The 21,576-nt window shown below is 42.8% G+C and overlaps 1 protein-coding gene across 1 annotated transcript in view; it reads right to left on the minus strand.

Annotated features, from left to right (window-relative positions):
* LOC139028443 (copine-8-like) overlaps positions 1–18,171 on the minus strand; it is a 60,118-nt gene extending 41,947 nt beyond the window's left edge. Inside the window, exons 1-2 of the mRNA XM_070445840.1 lie at positions 17,892–18,171; positions 3,847–3,887 (exon numbers count right to left, since the gene is read on the minus strand). Of these exons, the coding sequence (XP_070301941.1) occupies positions 3,847–3,887; positions 17,892–17,968 (118 nt within the window). The 5' untranslated portion in view covers positions 17,969–18,171. The remainder of the gene's footprint in view (positions 1–3,846; positions 3,888–17,891) is intronic.
* Positions 18,172–21,576: the final 3,405 nt, after the last annotated feature.

The following is a 21,576-nucleotide window of genomic DNA, read 5'->3' on the forward strand; positions in this document are numbered from 1 at the left end:
ACAAACCAACATAAATGACTTGCTGTGATGGTATATTAAATAAAGAATGTACATCAAATCCGTTCAGACATTGGTTGCCCCCAAATAGCATCCTATTCTCTATAGTGCAAAGTAGTGCACTACACAGAGAATAGGGTGCCATTTGGGATGCATTCTTTTTCTTTAGAATCAGATATACAGTACATGTATCCGGGATTCAGTTTTGAGTTGTGCAGACAGGTGACCTTTTCACAATCAGTTTTGAAATGTAACACATAACTCAAGTAACACAAGTCTGTGATGGAGACACTTCAGAGTCAAAATCAAACAAAGAAATCAATCGAGGGCTTTTACTAAGCTCCCTATATCAGGAACACAGTCTCTATTGAAGATTTAATTAGTCCTTTACCATTGGTGAGAATGAGTTGAGGGACACACACGTCTGTGTAGTGGATAGCGAAGTGCATCACTACTGCATCGCTACTGTACCATTGGCTCTTCTGCGTCATTGGTATTTACAGCGTTTCTTGAGTACGGTGTGTTGAAATGCAGAGGGCTGTGAGTTAGGGGTTGTGAATTTCCACTTCATGTTCAATTGAGTGTGGATTTCTCTCCCCTGAAAATACAGTGATATCCTGAGCGATGTAGTCTCTCATGGACAGACACACGTATCATAAATGGTAGCAGCGCCTGTCGACAGACTGTGGAATGGGACAACCAACAATAAACCTTGTTCCGGAACTCAATTTTTCATCACGATTTCGCATCTTTGGAATTTCGGAAGGGGAGGGAGCATTCGGCCCATAGACTTGCCCAAAACTCGTTTGTATATTTTCCAACAGTTTACCCCACAGAACTTAAATCGAGCATCTGACGCAATATTTCAGTTCTGGGTGTCCAAGATTATGATAGATGCATTGATGACAAATGCTCAGATTTTCCTCAACAAGATCTGTAGACTTGGAAGGCAGATGGAAGAGTTCCTGTTCAGATCCCAAGTGGAGACCTGTGTGGTCCAGTGGTCAGTGTAGCTGAATCTGGAACATGCATGGACCAAAGTCAGCATGGGTTTGAATCCAGCCCACTGAAACTTCACCTTCCATCTTTCCTCTATTGTGCCATCTGTTCAATAAAACAACCAAAAATACAAATCCTGACTTGCAAAACAAGGCAACGCACACATTGCCAAATTGAATTTGTGCTGCTGCAACGTGTAAAGGGAAATTTAAAAGAAAGTCAACTTCATATTGATCACCTCGAGCAACATGTTTGTATTTCTATGTTTTGTAGTAAAAAATATAGATGAAGATATTATTATTTGACCCTGCTGGTCATTTATGAACATTTGAACATCTTGGCCATGTTCTGTTATAATCTCCACCCGGCACAGCCAGAAGAGGACTGGCCACCCCTCATAGCCTGGTTCCTCTCTAGGTTTCATCCTAGGTTTTGGCCTTTCTAGGGAGTTTTTCCTAGCCACCATGCTTTTACACTTGCATTGCTTGCTGTTTGGGGTATTAGGCTGGGTTTCTGTACAGCACTTTGAGAGATCAGCTGATGTAAGAAGGGCTATATAAATAAATGTGATTTTCTACAAAATCGGTCATCATCATGTGATTTTAACCAATTATGAGGAGGTATTGCCTACTAATTGGTTGACGAAGTAATTGGAAATACTTATCTTACTCAAAACAATAGAAACATTGAATTTTCACATATGTTGATTTTGGGGTGGTGCTGGAAATGATGAATATGAAGTTGAACAGCGGAATGTCCATTTAAAATATACACTGCTCAAAAAAATAAAGGGAACACTTAAACAACACAATGTAACTCCAAGTCAATCACACTTCTGTGAAATCAAACTGTCCACTTAGGAAGCAACACTGATTGACAATAAATTTCACATGCTGTTGTGCAAATGGAATAGACAACAGGTGGAAATTATAGGCAATTAGCAAGACACCCCCAATAAAGGAGTTGTTCTGCAGGTGGTGACCACAGACCACTTCTCAGTTCCTATGCTTCCTGGCTAAATGTTTTGGTCACTTTTGAATGCTGCGTGCTTTCACCTCTAGTGGTAGCATGAGACGGAGTCTACAACCCACACAAGTGGCTTCAGGTAGTGCAGCTCATCAGGGGCAACATCAATGCAAGCTGTGGCAAAAGGTTTGCTGTGTTGTCAGCGTAGTGTCCAGAGCATGGAGGCGCTACCAGGAGACAGGCCAGTACATCAGGAGACGTGGAGGAGGCGTAGGAGGGCAACAACCCAGCAGCAGGACCGGCTACCTCCGCCTTGTGCAAGGAGGAGCAGGTGAGCACTGCCAGAGTCCTGCAAAATGACTCCAGCAGGCTACAAATGTGCATGTTCTGCTCAAACGGTCAGAAAGAGACTCCGTGAGGGTGGTATGAGGGCGCGACGTCCACAGGTGGGGGTTGTGCTTACAAGCCCAACACTGTGCAGGACGTTTGGCATTTGCCAGAGAACACCAAGATTGGCAAATTCGCCACTGGCGCCCTGTGCTCTTCACAGATGAAAGCAGGTTCACACTGAGCACATGAGCACAATGTGACAGACGTGACAGAGTCTGGAGATGCCGTGGAGACGTTCTTGCCTGCCTGCAACATCCTCCAGCATGACCGGTTTGGCGGTGGGTCAGTCATGGTGTGGGTGGCATTTCTTTGGGGGGCCGCACAGCCCTCCATGTGCTCGCCAGAGGTAGCCTGACTGCCATTATGAACGAGATGAGATCCTCAGACCCCTTGTGAGACCATATGCTGGTGCGGTTGGCCCTGGTTCCTCCTAATGCAAGACAATGCTAGACCTCATGTGGCTGGAGTGTGTCAGCAGTTCCTGCAAGAGGAAGGCATTGATGCTATGGACTGGCCCGCCCGTTCCCAGACCTGAAATCCAATTGAGCACATCTGGGACATCATGTCTCGCTCCATCCACCAACGCCACGTTGCACCACAGACTGTCCAGGAGTTGGTGGATGCTTTAGTCCAGGTCTGGGAGGAGATCCCTCAGGAGACCATCCGCCACCTCATCAGGAGCATGCCCAGGCGTTGTAGGGAGGTCATACAGAAACGTGGAGGCCACACACACTACTGAGCCTCATTTTGACTTGTTTTAAGGACATTACATCAAAGTTGGATCAGCCTGTAGTGTGGTTTTCCACTTTAATTTTGAGTGTGACTCCAAATCCAGACCTCCATGGGTTGATAAATTTGATTTCCATTGATCATTTTTGTGTGATTTTGTTGTCAGCACATTCAACTATGTAAAGAAAAAAGTATTTAATAAGAATATTTCATTCATTCAGATCTAGGATGTGTTATTTTAGTGTTCCCTTTATTTTTTTGAGCAGTGTATAAGGCTCCTCAATTGCTTGGAGGAGCATATACGCTGACACCTGTACACCTGACACTACTACTCCACATGCGTCAGTCGTGTGTGTGTGTGTGTGTGTGTGTGTCATTTGGAGTGGAGAGCAAAGGAGTTGTCAAGTCAATCAGGCAAAGTCATGTAATTAAGAGATGAGTTGAGTGTTGAACCTTAAGCCAACACTTGCCATATCACGCCGTGTACTTGACTACCCTGGTGGCTAGACTGACGGTAATTACCCAGAGTTGCATGATCACTGAAGATAAGATAGATACATTTTTTGTAGTTCCATGTGTTCCATGGTGGTATCTGGAGCTCCTTCAGCAGTTCTATTTTAAGAACACTTGGAACAGTAGAATGTCATGTGTATGTTATACAGGTCATGCAGATGATGTCCTGACATCATGTTATAAGCTTTGCATATTAACTTGTAAGTGCTTACAAGAAAGGCTTTGCAACCCTTGTAAAGAAGCATCACATACCAGGGTCTGATTTGGAGAAGGTGTCCATGTCCAGCAGGTTCCTGTTTGAATGAAAGAGAGATAAACAAGATAAAAATCTGAGAATAACACTAGCCTGAGTGCCAGATCTGTTCGTGTTGTCTTGCCAGCTCCATTGCTGTGTGACAATGACAGTATGGAGTGGGCAACTCCAACTCGGACTAGCACCATACATGGACAACACAATGAATTTCATAAGTATAAATTACTTCAACTAAGTTATTTGTTAAATTAAAAAAACACAATTGAATCTCCCACTCCTGTTTGAGACGTGTAACAGCCGGTATAGAGAGTGCTGCCATATTAAAGGGAAGACCAGGATAAGAGGGAAGGCAATGGGGGATATAAAACCTCTCTAGGGATGGGATCCTCTTGGGGCTTTACATTCAGAGGGAGGTGTGTGTGTGTGTGTGTGTGTGTGTGTGTCAGGCTGGTAAGGTGTAGCTTGTAGCTGCTGGCAGATGAAGAAACAGGTATTGGGGTATTTGCTCATATGCTTCGTTTCAGACACCAGATTAGCTGGTCATGGGGTACTGGCTGGACACACCAGACTAGCTGGACACGGTGTTACTGCGGACACACCAGACTAGCTGGACACGGGTACTGCTGACACACGAGACTAGCTGGACACGGGGTACTGGCTGGACACACCAGACTAGCTGGACACGGGTACTGGCTGGACACACCAGACTAGGCTGACACGTACTGGCAGACACACAGATGCCTGACAAGTACTGGCTAGACACACAGACTGCTGGACACACCAGATACTGACACAGGACTGGCTGACACACCAGACTGGCTGGACACCAGACTAGCTGGTCAAGGGTACTGGCTAGACACACCAGACTAGCTGGTCAAGGGGTACTGGCTAGACACACCAGACTAGCTGGACACGGTACTTGCTACACAACTAGCTGGACAATTGGGTACTGGCGTGGACACACAGACTAGGTGGTCAAGGGGTACTGACTGGACACACCAGACTGCTGACATGGGGTACTGGCTGGACACAGGGTACTGGCTGACACACCAGACTGGCTGGTCAAGGGTACTGGTGGACACACAGACTAGCTGGTCAAGGTGGTACTAGCTGGACACAGGGTAACTGCTGGACACACCAGACTGGCTGGACACAGGTACTGGCTGACACACCAGACTGGCTGGACACAGGGTACTGGCTAGACCACACCAGACTAGCTGGACACGGGATAACTGGCTAGACACACAGACTACTGGACATGGATACTGGCTGACACACCAGACTAGCTGGACACGGATACTGGCTGAACACCGATAGCTGACATACTGGCTGGACACACCAGACTAGCTGGTCAAGGGTACCGGCAGACACACCAGACTAGCTGTCAAGGGTACTGGCAGACACACCAGACTGCTGACACACCAGACTGGCTGACACACCAGACTAGCTGGTCAAGGGGTACGGCAGGACACACCAGCTAGCTGTCAGGTACTGCTGACACACCAGACTAGCTGGACACGGGTACTGCTGGACACACCAGACTAGCTGGCAAGGGTACTGGCTGACACACCAGACTAGCTGGTTCATGACCAGACACACCAGACTGGCTGGAACACCCAGACTGGCAGGACACACCCAGACTAGCTGGACACAGTACTGCTGGACACACAGACTAGCGCTGGTCAAGGGGTACTGCAGACACACCAGACTAGCTGTCATGGTACTGGCAGACACACCAGACTGGCTGGACACACCAGACTGGCAGGACACACCAGACTAGCTGGTCAAGGGTACTGGAGGACACACCAGAGACTGGCTGGACACCACCAGAACTGCTGGACAAGGTACTGGCTGGACACACCGACTAGCTGGTCAAGGTACTGGCAGGACACACCAGACTGGCTGACACACCAGAACTGGCTGAACGGTAGCTGACACACCGAATAGCTGTCAAGGGTACCAGGACACACCAGACTGGCTGACACAACCAACTGGCTGACAGGTACTGGCTGACACACCAGACTAGCTGGTCAAGGGTATTGGCTGACACACCAGGACTGGCTGGACACACCAGACTGGCTGAACAGGGTACTGGCTACACACCAACTAGCTGTCAAGTACCGCAGACACACCAGACTAGCTGGTCAAGGGGTACTGGCAGGACACACCAGACTGGCTGGACACACCAGACTGGCTGGTCAAGGGGTATTGGCAGGACACACCAGACTAGCTGGTCAAGGGGTACTGGCTGGACACACCAGACTAGCTGGTCAAGGGGTACTGGCTGGACACACCAGACTAGCTGGACACAGGGTATTGGCTGGACACACCAGACTAGCTGGTCAAGGGGTATTGGCTGGACAGTGGACCTCCAAGTCCTTTCCTTTCCTGACTTCAGTTTGGTATAGCCTCTGGTGATCTGCTTTCAGTTCAATGGCCAAAATGCTTTTGTCTTGTTTTCCTTTTCAGCCTTCCACAGCATGTGATAAATGTACAGTTTGAGTTTAAGGACGCATGCCAAAATTAAAATGCTTATTTAATCATTACAAATCAATAACACATTTGCAATAAGCCCCAATGATAAACTCCCAATTCCTCTGACCAGATCTAATTTGTCTAAAATGCTCGTATTTTGTAGTGTTCACCGTGATGAGCTCAGCAGGTCTGGATCGGCCATATTATTTTGAGAATGACTACCTCTCCTCCATGTCTTGTCTCTTCCTTCATCGTTTTTGTCCCAATAGGGACATGAGGAGAACATCCAATCGGAGCGCTCTCCTGCTGTGATTGACATTCTCGGACAGCGCCAGCCCATCCCCAGCTCCATGTTGACCTACTCGTTATCTTGTGTTAAATCAAGTCATTAAATCACCACCGAGGTCACTTCAACAGCACACTATGAGGAAAAAGCTTCATATCCTGATGCCCTTACCAGGACTCGAACCCGGGTCCAGCGTCTGTCAAGCCAACACCTTAACCATTACGCCAAGAGGTCCAACGTGTCCTCACGCTTCTCTATACAAGTCCCTTACATGTACACACCGCTCCAATTGCTTCACAGGCACCATTCCATTTCTGACACCAATGTGGTGAATTTGGTGGGTATTCCCGACCAGGACTCAAACCAGGGTCCAGCGACTGTCAGGCCAACACCTTAACTGTTACGCCAAGAGGTCTGAAACTCTTGACAAGGTCACTAGGTGTTAGGTTACGGTTTCTACAATAGCAACATAGATATAGCTACACGCTCAGTTGGTAAGAGTGTGATGCTAAAAACTTTACATTCAGGTAATACTTGCCCGAAAAGTTGAGTAAACAAAAAAAAGGCAGTGGATGGAATCAGTTACTAAATAATAATTAGTTGAATCAACTAGATTTTTGTGTTGTTTCAATGTTAAACTTATACATACCTTCCTCAATATTATAGCTATGAATGCCAATAAGGTCATAGATTTTTTAAAATATATTATTACAGGTAAATGTAAGGGTCACGCATCTTTCAAGGCTCACAAGTTCAGGCTGCTTTAGTGGGGTAATCACGTTGACGGGTATCTTTCAAACAAGAGTGATGAAATAAATTGGTGGAAGAGCCAGTCCTATTAGATGTTGCAATGTCTTCTCAGACCAGACCAAGGTTGAAACTCTGAGGTGGAAAGACATCAGTCAACAAATATTAGGCTGACATACCTGTTTTTGTTTAAAGGGAGAACACAAGCCATCACTGCTCTGAAGAGAGGAAAGAGTTTTTCTCCGTGTAATGGGTCAGAACTGAGAAGAGAGACACTACATGTATGGTTGTGATTGATGTTTTGTTGTGTGCATGACATCAATAGTACAAAACTAGAACATAATAATAGGATTTCACCAAATATAAAACATAATTTATTTTACATAATACCTAATCCTTGTTAGATATAAATCTGGCATACAGGCATTCAGTTACTGTTCCATTGAAAGTTAGGTCCCTTGTTTTAAACATTCTAAGCGAGTGTGGTATGATCGTCGGTGCCAGGCTACAGTATCTCAGAAACGGCCGCCCTCGTGGGCTTTTCACGCACGATAGTGTCTAGAGTTAACAGAGAAAGGTGCAACAAACAAAAAGAACATCCAGTCAGTGGCAGTCCTGTGGGCAAAGGAGAATGGCAAGAATCGTGCAAGCTAACAGGCGGGCCACAATCGGCGCTGTACAACAGTAGTGTGCAGAACGGCATCTCGGAACGCACAACTCGTCTGTCCTTGTCACGGATGGGCTATTGCAGAAGACGACCACACCGGGTTCCACTCCTATCAGGTAAAAACAAGAAGAAGCGGCTCCAATGGGCATGCGCTCACCAACACTGGACAATTGAGGACGCCGACGAATCCCGGTTCCTGTGGCGTCATGCTAATGGCAGAGTCAGGATTTGGCGTAAGAAGCATGAGTCCATGGCCTGGTGTCAACGATACAAGCTGGTGGCAGTGGTATGGGGAATGTTTTCCTGGCACGGGTTTTGTCCCTTGATACCAATTGAGGAACGTTTCCATCCCCGGAATAATTCAGTCTGTTCTGGAGGCAAAGAAGGGGTTCAACCCATAACTAGATGGGTGTACCTAATAAACTGGCAACGGAGTGTGTGTATGTATCTCACATCTGTTGCTTTGTGGTAATGATTTTAGGGACAGTATAGGATGAATCAACAATTGTTTTCTTGCCGAGGAGTAAAATGTAATTTTGTAATGTCAGTCCTGGTTATATGTAAGAATCTCTTGTTGGAAGTGCCTACATTATTATTTATATTATTTGTTAATTAAATAAATGAAGTTATGCAAGAATTTGTAATATATACAGTAACAGTCAAAAGTTTGGACACACCCATTCATTCAATGGTTTTTCTTTACTTTTACTATTTTCTACATTGTAGAATAATAGTGAAGACATCCAAGCTATGTAATAACACATATGGAATCATGTAGTAATCAAAAAAGTGCTGAAAGTTGAAAGTGTTTTTATACCTCAATGGACTCTAAAGGAAATAACCCTACAAACTATCCCCCTCGTGCACTTAAGGAAAACACAAACATCATGGATATATTAGAACTAGTGGATATATGGAGGCTTAAATATAAACATGGCAGAGGCTCAATTAAGCTAGTCATCTTGACTACTTTTAGGTCATTCTTTCTGGCACCAAAAGATTAAAAAATAAAAAGTGTTGATAGGGGACAGAATGCAGTCAGACCATTAAATAATTGGCAAATACATTACTCTTACAGAATTTCCACGTGGGCAAGGTTTTTGGAAATGTAATCACTGCCTATTGGATGGCAAGAAGGGGTGTCCCGACCCCTCCTTTCAAAGCCTCCAGTATTTATGCTGCAATAGTTTGTGTTGGGGGGCTTGGGTGAGTCTGTTATATCTGGAATATTTCTCCTGTCTTATCCATGTATTGTGTGAATTTAAGTATGCTGTCTCTAATTCTCTCTTTATTTCTCTCTTTCTCTCAGAGGACCTGAGCCCTAGGACCATGCCTCAGGACTGCCTGGCCTGATGACTCCTTGCTGTCCCCAGTCCACCTGGTCATGCTGCTGCTCCAGTTTCAACTGTTCTGCCTGCGGCTATGGAACCCTGACCTGTTCACCGGACGTGCTACCTTTCCCAGACCTGCTGTTTTCAACTCTCTAGAGACACCAGGAGCGGTAGAGATACTCTGAATGATCAGCTATGAAAAGCCAACTGACATTTACTCCTGAGGTGCTGACCTGTTGCACCCTCTACAACCCCTGTGATTATTATTACTTGACCCTGCTGGTCATCTATGAACATTTGAACATCTTGGCCATGTTCTGTTATAATCTCCACCCGGCACAGCCAGAAGAGGACTGGCCCCTCATAGCCTGGTTCTTCTCTAGGTTTCTTCCAAGGTTCTGGCCTTTCTAGGGAGTTTTTCCTAGCCACCGTGCTTCTACACCTGCATTGCTTGCTGTTTGGGGTTTTAGGCTGGCTTTCTGTACAGCACGTTGTGACATCAGCTGATGTAAGAAGAGCTTTATAAATACATTTGATTGATTGATGATTGTTTATAAATTCTTCTGTCTTGGTTAAAATCAGATTTATTCCGATATAACATAAGCACAGCAGATCCCCTTATTGTATGGGACACTTTTAAAATGTGCCTTTAGAGGCCATGCAATACTCATCTTTAAAACCGAAGTACTTCAGGTCAAAATACTTCCTATTAACAAAGGAAAATAGAGGGACTAACAGTATAGATAGAAAGAAAAAAGAAACTGTACCAGAAAGGCACCAAATAAGTTAGAAAAAAACAAAAATTACTTGATTTAAGAAAGATCAAGTGTAATATGTTATAAAAAATAAAGCAAACTGGATGGAATATGAAAATGAAAATGCACCAAATTATATTTTAATCTTCAACATAGAAATGCTACCAAAAATAATTTACTGAAACTTCATCCATGATTCACCAAACAATATTTTGAAAAGATGAAACAAAGTACTTTAAGCATATGTTTTAGTTTCAGTCTCCTCCATCTCCACTAACCAAAGTTAATTATGGATTTTTTTTCTATGAATAATATCAAATTAACAGCTGTACAGAAAGACTCATGTGGAGGACAAGTTACAGAGAAGGAATTTATTGATGCATTTAAAGCCTTTAAGTCCAGGAAAACTTCAGGGCTGGATGGCATACCAGTTGAGATATCAAATATTTGTTAATGCACTCAGAGGACCGTTATTAGCATGTTTTAACCACTCCTGTCACGTTCTGACCATAGTTCTTGTGTGTTTTACTTGTTTTAGTGTTGGTCAGGACGTGAGCTGGGTGGGCATTCTATGTTGTGTGTCTAGTTTGTCTGTTTCTATGTTTGGCCTAATATGGTTCTCAATCAGAGGCAGGTGTTTTGTGTTGTCTCTGATTGGGAATCATATTTAGGTGGCTTGTTTTGTGTTGGGGTTTGTGGGTGGTTGTTTCCTGTCTTTGTGTTCGTTTCACCAGAGAGGACTGTTTCGGTTTGCCACGTTTGTTATTTTTGTATTTTGTAAGTGTTCACGTTATCGTCTGTCATTAAATCATGTTGAGCACTAACTACGCTGCGTCTTGGTCCGATCCCTGCTACACCTCCTCTTCAGACGAAGAGGAGGAAGGCTGCCGTTACAACTCCTAAAAAATTGCAGACTATCCAATACTCAAGGAGGTCTGATTTCACTATTACTGAAACAGGAACCAAGTGGTAAATTTAAAATATCTAGTCCATTTTAAAAATTGGAGGCCCCTTTCAGTGTTGTGCATATATTTAAAAAAGGTTTTGTTGGATATTATTAATCGTAATCAGAGGTTTTTTATATGGGCGATACATTGGAGATAATATAAGATAATACTGGAAAAAAATAGAACACTATGAAAAATCTGGGAAACCAGGCCTGGTATTCATAGCTGACTTTCAAAAGGCTTTTGATACAACTGGAAGTTATACATAAATGCCTGTAATATTTCCATTTTGGAGAATCTCTTATACAATAGCTTACAGTTATGTATAGTAACCCTAGGTGTAAAGTAAATAATGGCCACTTCTCAGAAAGTATTAAAATGTCAAGAGGAGTAAAACAAGGTTGTCCACTGTCAGCATATCTATTTATTATGTCCATTGAAATGCTAGCTGTTAAAACCACATCCAACAATAATATAAAGCGGATAGAAATCCAGGGCTTAAAAACAAAGGTGTCATTGTACGCTGATGATTCATGCTTTCTTTTTAATCCATATTTTGGATCCTTCCATATGTAATGGATGTGAAATGGCTAGCTAGTTAGCGGGTACGCGCTAGTGGCGTTTCAATCAGTTACGTCACTTGCTCTGAAACCTAGAAGTAGTGTTGCACCTTGCTCTGCAAGGGCCGCGGCCTTTGTGGAGTGATGGGTAACGATGCTTCGTGGGCGACCGTTGATGTGTGCAGAAGGTCCCTGGTTCGCGCCCGTGTCGGGGCGAGGGGACGGTTTAAAGTTATACTGTTACATTGATGCTGTTGACCCGGATCACTGGTTGCTGCGGAAAAGGCAATGTAACAGTATAACTTTAAACCGTCCCCTCGCCCCGACACGGGCGCGAACCAGGGACCCTCTGCACACATCAACAACTGACACCCACGAAGCGTCGTTACCCATCGCTCCACAAAAGCCGCGGCCCTTGCAGAGCAAGGGGAAACCCTACTTAAGTCTCAGAGCAAGTGACGTAACTGATTGAAATGCTAGTAGCGCGTACCCGCTAACTAGCTAGCCATTTCACATCCGTTACACATAGCCTCATAGAGGATCTAGAAAATGTTTCTAACCTCTCTGGATTACAACCGAATTATTGGATCACAAACAAATACAACTTTTACATTACTCTGTAGTTTACCAATAAAATGGTCCGACAGTGAAGTAGACATACTAGGTATTCATATCCCGAAAAAGAGAAATTCTCACTACAATACATTTTTATAGAAAGTTAGCAAAAATAGATAAGATCTTGCTACCGTGGATAGGAAAATACCTGTCTATTTGTGGTAAAATCACCTGATTAACTCTTTAGTCATATCCCAGTTTACCCATTTGCTTATGGCCCTGCCTATTTATACAATGAATATGAATTTGGAGGGCAGAATTTATTAAATATTACAGCATTAGACCTCTCACTAACGGCTGCAGTCATACAAAAGCTATACTTAAATCCAAACTGGTTTTCTAGCAGATTAGTAAGAATGTGTCACCCGTGTTCAAGAATGGTCTTTCTTTTCCTTTATTCAGATTACAACCTCTTACTTTTGGTTATTTGAAAATTAAATAATCTCCAAAACATAGCCATTTTTAAAACAAGCCATAGAAAGTTGTTTGAAATTTCAGTTTAATCCACCAGAAAAGACAGAAGAAATATTATGACAAATATGGTTCAACTCAAATACTAATTGTTAGAAAATATATATTTTGGGAAAAAATGATTTAAAACTGTATAATCTTGGTAAATTGTATCATAACAATGACTGGTGGTGTTGTCACACATGGAAATGTCTGCTTTATCCAAAATTATAACCAACTAATTGCAGCATTTCTGCTAAAAGGGAAGACTGGAAGGGGGCGAAGAGAAGGGAACTGGTCTGTCGCCCCACATTAAAGACAGAAACTGGCTAAAGAAAATGGTGATACATAAAAAGTATACCAGTTTCATTTAAGGACCAAAAAAATGACAGCTGTGCCATACAGGTTGCAAATTAGTTGGGAATAGATTTTTTATGTACCCATTCCATGGCACATGGTTTATGAACTGTTACACAAAATGACGCCGGATTCAAAACTTAAGAGTTTTTCAATTTAAATGATTATAGAAAATACTTGCAACCAATAGAATTTTATATATAAAAATATGTTGACACCCCTTCAAATGATTGGATTTGGTTATTTCAGCCACACCCATTGCTGACGCGTGTATTAAATTGAGCACACAACCATGCAATCTTTCAACGTGGCACTGTCATAGGATGCCACCTTTCCAACAAGTCAGTTCATTAAATTTCTGCCCTGCTAGAACCGGCACAGTCAACTGTAAGTGCTGTCATTGTGAAGTGGAAACGTCTAGGAGCAACAACGGTTCAGTTGCGAAGTGGTAGGCCACACAAGCTCACAGAACGGTAACACTGAGTGCTGAAGGGCGTAAAAATAGTTGGTCCTCAATTGCAACAATCACTACCGAGTTCCAAACTGCCTGTGAAAGCAACGTCAGCACAGTAACTGTTCATCGGGAGCTTCATGAAATGGGTGTCCATGGCTGAGCAGTTGCACACAAGCCTAACAACACCATGTGCAATGCCTAGCGTCGCCTGGAGTGGTGTAAAGCTCGCCGCCACTCTGGAGCAGTGGAAACGTGTTCTCTGGAGTGATGAATCACGCTTTCCAATCTGGCAGTCCGACAGACAAATCTGGGTTTGGCAGAATCCAGGAGAATGCTACCTGCCCCAATGCATAGTGGCAACTGTAAAGTTTGGTGGAGTAATTGTCTGGAGCTGTTTTTCATGTTTTGGGCTAGGCCACTTCCAGTGAAGGGGAATCTTAATGCTACAGCATTCTAGATGATTCTGTGCTTCCAAATTTGTGACAAAAGTTTGGGGAAGGCCCTTTACTGTTTCAGCATGACAATGCCCCCGTGAACAAAGCGAGGTCCATACAGAAATGGTTTGTCGGGATCAGTGTGGAAGAACTTGCCTGGCCTGCACAAAGCCCTGACCTCAACCCCATCCAACACCTTTGGGTTGAATTGGAACGCCAACTGCGAGCCAGGCCTAATCGCCATCAGTGCCCGACCTCACTAATGCTCATTGCTGAATGGAAGCAAGTCCCCACAGCAATGTTCAGACATCTAGTGGAAAGCCTTCCTAGAAGAATGGAGGCTGTTATAGCAGCAAAGGGGGGGACAAACTCAACCTTAATGCACATGATTTTGTGATGAAGTTTTCAATGAGCAAGTGTCCACAAACTTTTGGTCATGTAGTGTATATGAGACGGAATCATTAAATCACTTCTTTTTTTTTTTATACTGCCCATATGTAGCTTGTTTTTGGTTGCAGGTTCAGGAATGGCTGAAGAATTACCTGGAGGTAACTATGCAAATAGCACTGCTGGTTAATTGGGGGGAAAAAAGAAAAGATAACTAATCTAAAATATACTGTGTCTGTAAAACATATATAGTATGTATAAACTGGAAGTAGAAGCCTAAGTATTGTAGTCCATTCGTTTACTCCAATTAGGGGAGGGATGGTAGAGTTACGGGGAAAAAATAAAGAAGGAAAACATATACACAAAATATATATTTACCCCAAAAATTGATGGGGGATTGGAAATKATGCGGATAATTAAATGGATAGAAGCCACAATCTATCTGCAATATTAAAGCTGATCTACCCCCTAAAAAATATTGAATTAACTGGCCAGACTATGGCCTGTTTGTTTTGATTATTCATGTATTTTCCTGAGTTTGGCTGTCAAGACCCTGTGGGTCTCTATGCGCCAAGTACTCTCTCATATTCACAGCTGATGCCCAGTTGCCATGGAGTGTGTTTCAGGGGGGAATTCACCCAACCCCATTCTGTCAGTGTCAGGCAGCAAAGACAATCCCCCCTTGCCACCACCCGTCACCCTCTAGACCAGCCCTGTCTGTTCCATGGGCCGAGGTAGGCTGAAAATGCTAAACTCGACAAGTTATTTACATTTGTCACCCAAACAAGTTTGTTTAAAAGATGTTACTTTTGTAGGCTATTTCATTTCAATCTACACTTGCAGCCGAAGATGTAGCCTACTCTAATCTACATTTTTTTAAACTGTTCCCCGGGCGTCATTTACGTGGATGTCAATTAAGATAGCCTTAAATGTTGAAGACAGATTTCAGTTGAATGCATTCAGCTGTACAACTGACTAGGTACAATTGAAGTCGGAAGTTTACATAAACTGAGTTTAAATGTATTTGGCTAAGTTGTTTCACAATTCCTGACATTTAATCCTAGTAAAAATTCCGTCTTAGGTCAGTTAGGATCACCACTTTATTTTAAGAATGTGAAATGTCAGAATAATGGAAGAGAGAATGATTTATTTCAACTTTTATTTATTTCATCACATTCCCAGTGGGTCAGACGTTTACATACACTCAATTAATATTTGTTATCATTGCCTTTAAATTGTTTAACTTGGGTCAAACGTTTTGGGTAGCTTTCCACAAGCTTCCCACAATAAGTTGGGTGGATTTTGGCCCATTCCTCCTGACAGAGCTGGTGTAACTGAGTAATGTTTGTAGGCCTCCTTGCTCGCACACGCTTTTTCAGTTCTGCCAACAATTTTTCTATAGGATTGAGAACAGGGCTTTGTGATGGCCACTCCAATACCTTGACATTGTTGTCCTTAAGCCATTTTGCCACAACTTTGGAAGTATGCTTGGGGTCATTGTCCATTTGGAAGACCCATTTGCGGAACTCAAGCTTTAACTTACCTGCACTGATGCTTGAGATGTTGCTTCAATATATCCACATCATTTTCTTTCCTCGTGATGCCATCTATTTTGTGAAGCACACCAGTCCCTCCTGCAGCAAAAGAACCCCACCACATGATGCTGCCACCCACGTGCTTCACGGTGGGATGGTGTTCTCTCCGGCTTGCAAGCCCCCCCCCCCCCCCCCCCCTTTTTCCTCCAAACATAAACAATGGTCATTATGTGCCAAACAGTTCTATTTTTGTTTCATCAGACCAGAGACATTTCTCCAAAAAGTATATCTTGTCCCCATGGCCAATTGCAAACAGTAGTCTGGCTTTTTTATGGCGGTTTTGAGCAGTGCTTCTTCCTGCTGAGCGCCTTTCAGGTTATGTCGATATAGGACTCGTTTTACTGTGGATATAGATACGTTGTACCTGCTTCCTCCAGCATCTTTCACAAGGTCTTTTGTGTGTTGTTCTGGGATTGATTTGCACTTTTCGCATTCAAAGTACGTTCATCTCTAGGAGACAGAACGTGTCTCCTTCCTGAGCGGTATGAAGCTGCGTCGGTCCCATGGTTTTTATACGTGTGTCTATTGTTTGACAAATGAACGTGGTACCTTCAGGCATTTGGAAATTGCTCCCAAGGATGAACCACCTTGTGGAGGCACAATTATTTTCTAGTCTTGGCTGATTTCTTTTTGATTCCCCATGATGTCAAGGCAACTGAGGCTGAAGGTAGGCCTTGAAATACATCCACAGGTACACCTCCAATTGACTCAAATGATGTCAATTAGCGTATCAAAAGCTTCTAAAGCCATAACATAATTTCAGGATTTTTCCAAGCTGTTTAAAAGGCACAGTCAACTTAGTGTATGCAAACATTTGACCCACTAGAATTGTCGTACAGTGAATTATAAGTGAAATAATCTGTCTGTAAACAATTGTTGGAAAAATGACTTGTTCATGCACAAAGTAGATGTCCTAACCGACTTGCCCGACAACTACTAGTGTGTTAACAAGAAATTTGTGGAGTGGTTGAAAAACGAGTTTTAATGACTCCAACCTAAGTGTATGTAAACTTCTGACATCAACTGTATTTCCCTTTAAGTGTCTGAAGAGACGTCATGACTTAATGCGATTGTATTTAAAAGGAACGTTTAGCCTGTGATTTAACCAACATCTAACTGGAAAAATATAGCTGTAAATAATGAAAGCAATGTAAAATACATACATATATTGCTTTCATTATTTACTGCTCTAGTTAGACGTTGGTTAAATCACAATCATAGGCTAAACATTAATTTTAAATACAATCCCACTTGTCTTGTTTGTTTTTTATAAGTAGGCCTAAGTAACAACTAAATAAGGACTAAGGTGCACCAAGCTCAGTGCTCCAACAGGCTTTAAGACAACTAGGCTGTATAGGGCCTACTTGTGTTTACCAGGTCAAACACTATGAATCAAGGCATTGGTTAGGACTCAATCTCGATTCCAGTGGTCATCTTGGACATGCAAAGTTTCACTGTGAAAATAAGTGATGAAGAAGTGCGCACGGCACTCCTGACCTCAATAAAATGTGAGCACCCACTCCTTCCTCTCACACACCCCGTCTAACGGATTTGAATGTGACATGAACATGGACGGTGGCGTATTAATATCCATAACCTATCCATGTGATCTGTGAGTTCGCCCGTTGGAGCTCTCTCGAAGCCACTCAGAATAAATACCGTTATGTTGCTCTACTCCCACGTAGCTCTACACCCACTGTTAATGCAAATTCCTTGCAAGCGTCCGAGTTTTGCGCAGAGATACAAAGACACTTATAGAGCTAAAATGTTTTGAAATTACGACTATTAGCCAAGAGATGTTTGAGGAAAGTACTAATTACCTGCAAAAGATAGATTCACAAACATCTCCGTGCCAAATAAGATACAGGCTACAGCACTCATTCCCGTTGATAGTCTATCACCCTACAACATTATCAACAGCGTATATATAATATGTTTTATTCAATAATGCCTATTGGATACGTTGTGATTATACTCGACTTACCTGCACGAGACTGTAAGTTCAATTTTCGTCGCAGGTACCGTGGAGTTGAGCGGGTCGAAATCCCCAATTGTGGCCATGGTCAGGCTTTAGATCAGTTCCTCTTCAATGTGAACTTCTCAGCRATGTTCAGCCACTACTCTTGGCCGATATTTTTGTTCGAAAATATCTTCCCTTCACCTGGAAAAAAGAGACAAAGGCAACAAATAGCTGCGTTTGTTGACAAACGTCTTCAGAGTTGAGCGCGAGGTGCATACCTGTGGGTGAGACAGGTTGGGCAGCGCTCGAGACATTCCATGCATAGTGTGGTGGTGGAGGAGCGCGACAGAACGTAGTGCGCGTCACTGGAAAGCACTGACGGGTCCTTCGCTCCATATTTCTGTTTAGCCATCGGCAGGTGGAGGCAGAGACTGTCAGAAGTTGTTGGCAGCAGAATGTTGGATTTCAAGTTAATGCGGCATTAAAGTGTGTGCCCTATGAAGCTCAACTGTGTATTTGTTTTCTTTTTAAAGAAGATAGTAAATAGGGGGGTGTGGTTAGGAACTGATAAGTAATCACGAATTTGTGATATTGTCCCACTATAAGTCACCAGTGGAGCTTCACAGTTAGGACAAAAGAGGAGGGGGGGGGGGGTGGACCACCATAGAACATTTTTAAATAATAAATAAACATTTAAAAAGTGTTGGCTTGCCACATAGGCTGCTGTCACCAAATGATCAGAACCATATAATTAGATATAATGAATTATATCATTCCTTATAGACTAATCATAATGAATTATATGATATCTGTGATTAAAACACTGGGTTTGCAGAGAATGTGAAAATCAGAACAGCCAGCAGAGCCAATCTATAGCCAGTGGCCTGTTTCTCTGCACATCTTTTAAAGTCTAAAATATAGCACCAATGATTCAGGGTAGAAATGATTGTACATACAAACAAACCTTTGTTTCTTCTTTATTCATAATTACCACCTGCAGATCAATTCACCTTTCTCAATGTAGCCTCACTGGCGACAATTAAAGAGCAACTTAAAAACGAACAAACATGATAAAAGAAAAACACGTCAATCTATTGACACAGACAATAAGTAAAATGAGTGTGCAATGAAGCATTTCAGTAAAATCAAGAGGGGTACCAACAAAAAAAACATGCTAAAAGTACTATATTAAACTAGTTTTAACAATCACTTGAGGTGCTTGTGTAATTCTAAAAGGTAAGTGCCCAGTGTGAAGTGAGTGGTATGGATCAACTGTAAACGATCTAGGGGCTCTAGGGCTGGCGGGCTGCCTATAGCCACCATCAGGGATCTATAGGAATAGAACCAAGTGCCACCAATGTATCCTACCATGGACATATTCAATATTTCTTTGGTATGATAAATCATATCAGAGTTGATTACTACAGGATGTGATGGTAGTAAAATAATTAAAATAATTAAAATAAATAAAAAAGTAAACATCTCTCAAATTCAGGTGGGAGGAAGGACCAATGGCACAGTGGTTTCCTTTGCAACCAGGTAAGCTTCCAATGAAGTCTGGGTTTGGACGGTGTAGGCCGTCATTGTAAATATGAATTTGTTCTTAACCGACTTTCCTAGTTAAATAAAGGTTCAATAAAAAATAAAAACTACTTTTGAAGATTGAATGAGACAGAGAATGGACAATTGAGGTATACCCAGATGTACAATATTGCATCAGTCCGCACACTGGTTGACGAGTACTCTAGAAAAGGTAACATCTCGCACCAATATCCTTACATCTTAACACTACCCCCTTAACAGCTCTATGTCATACTGATTGACAGAAAGATCTCATCCCAACAGACTTACAGAATACTCTTCATTATGATAAATTGCCATTGACAAATGTGATTGAACAAAGACTGAATAAATATTAATCATTTTGCATTCAAGTGATTGATAGAGGGGAAAAGCCACTAGATTGCTGTTTGCGGTTCCACTGACCGAAACTACTTATGCGCTTTAAATCATAGTAGCTAGCGCGTATTTGTTTCGTTGTGGATTCTGAAAAAGTATTTTAATTAAAAAACAACTCAAGCCGTATAAGAATCTCTTCCAMTGCTCCAGGTGAAAAGGCACAAAAAAAGGTCCTGAGGTACTGTACTGTACAGCAGCTGTCAAAACAATTTGGCGTCGCAATCAAGCTAAACAAATCCCAGTAAGTGCTGCCTAATGCTGCACTCACGTCTTGTCGAAAACTCGGGACCTTTAAGTTAAACTGAATGTAAATAATTTGCGTTGAGCTTCATATTGGTTGATTCTGATACTTCAAGTGGAAAAGCCAAGTATCATCTTTCTACAACGAATAAGCAAGTCGTACATTTCAGAGTCTCCGACATGACGTGAACGAGGCATTAAACTATTCTCGCTCAACGCAATGACGCCACAACACTGCCATTGGACCACATAATCGCTACCTGCCTAATGGTCGCTTTCCAGGCCGACTACATTGCAGTAATGCTGCAACTAATAGTTGCGTGCCACGTCATCGATTTAGCAGTCGGGCATCCGATTTTCTTAATCATATGACGTGGTTAGATATGTTAAACAYCTATCCAGTCGTGATGTGAACTGGCAGGCAACAGCAACGTAGGTGGCCTGTAACGTGGCCAAAGTCTCATCTTCCTGATCTGAAAGGCTTGTTTCGGATCTCAAAGAGGAACTGAGAACATGGAGAGGATAGGATAGATAGGGAGAGATGTACCAGTCCACTGGCTCATGCAGCAATAAGAGAGTTTTTACTAGGCCATTAATGAAGCGTTCAAGTGCTATAAGTTATCGGAATCTTCTAGTTCCGTGTTGGACATTTCAATTGAAAGACCCTCCAAGTCGCAATTACAAGTGGGAAACTGAGTTGAGATGTTTCACCACGGACTAAGCTTTTACCTTTTCAACCAAAAGATGGCAACAAATCCATGTTTTGACTATTACAACCTTGTCAATATGGCTAATGTAGCTAGTCTGACAATATTGTCAATGTTAAGCAAACTAGCTGAATTTATTATTAACAATGTTAGGGCCTCTTTATACTACACTACTTTGAGGACAAACTAGGTCCAGAAGAGATACTTGTGTAGTGTAACGAGACGGATCTAGATTCAAAACTTTTAAAGAGATGTCTCCCACACTACCTCCGGGGGCTTAAGTCACAAAGAGAAGTCACGTTCCAGGCTGACTGCATTGCAGTCATGCTGCTCGCACTGACCAATGGTTCTGTGCCATGTCTTTGACTGCACAGTCAGGTTTCAGATTGCTAGATCTGATGCAGTAAGATGATATGTTTAACACCTATCCAGGTGTTGCGAGCCGACTGCAATGTAGTCGGTCTGGAACGCAGCCACAAAGTACATAAAACGATAACAAAGGATGATAGCAGGGTGGCTCGGAGCCATCAGGTCGCACAACTGAGAGAAAAAAAGTTGAGAGATGCAGTGACTGAGCATACGAATAGCTGTCAGAAGTGGGCTCAAATATAAACCTTGTGAAGGACTTTTAAAGAACTTTCAACGCAGCCAACTAATAGGTCTGGCTTCTGGTATGTGGTCTGAAGCCCAGATAATGATGGTGTAACCTGGATCTGTTCACGCCACAACCGTAGGAGTCAGCATGACAGCACAAACAGGTCTGGGACCAGTCTAATGATGGTGTGTATGTGCACATAGACATA

Source organism: Salvelinus sp. IW2-2015, linkage group LG11 (assembly GCF_002910315.2).
Source record: "Salvelinus sp. IW2-2015 linkage group LG11, ASM291031v2, whole genome shotgun sequence".
NCBI classification, from domain to species: Eukaryota; Metazoa; Chordata; class Actinopteri; order Salmoniformes; family Salmonidae; genus Salvelinus; species Salvelinus sp. IW2-2015.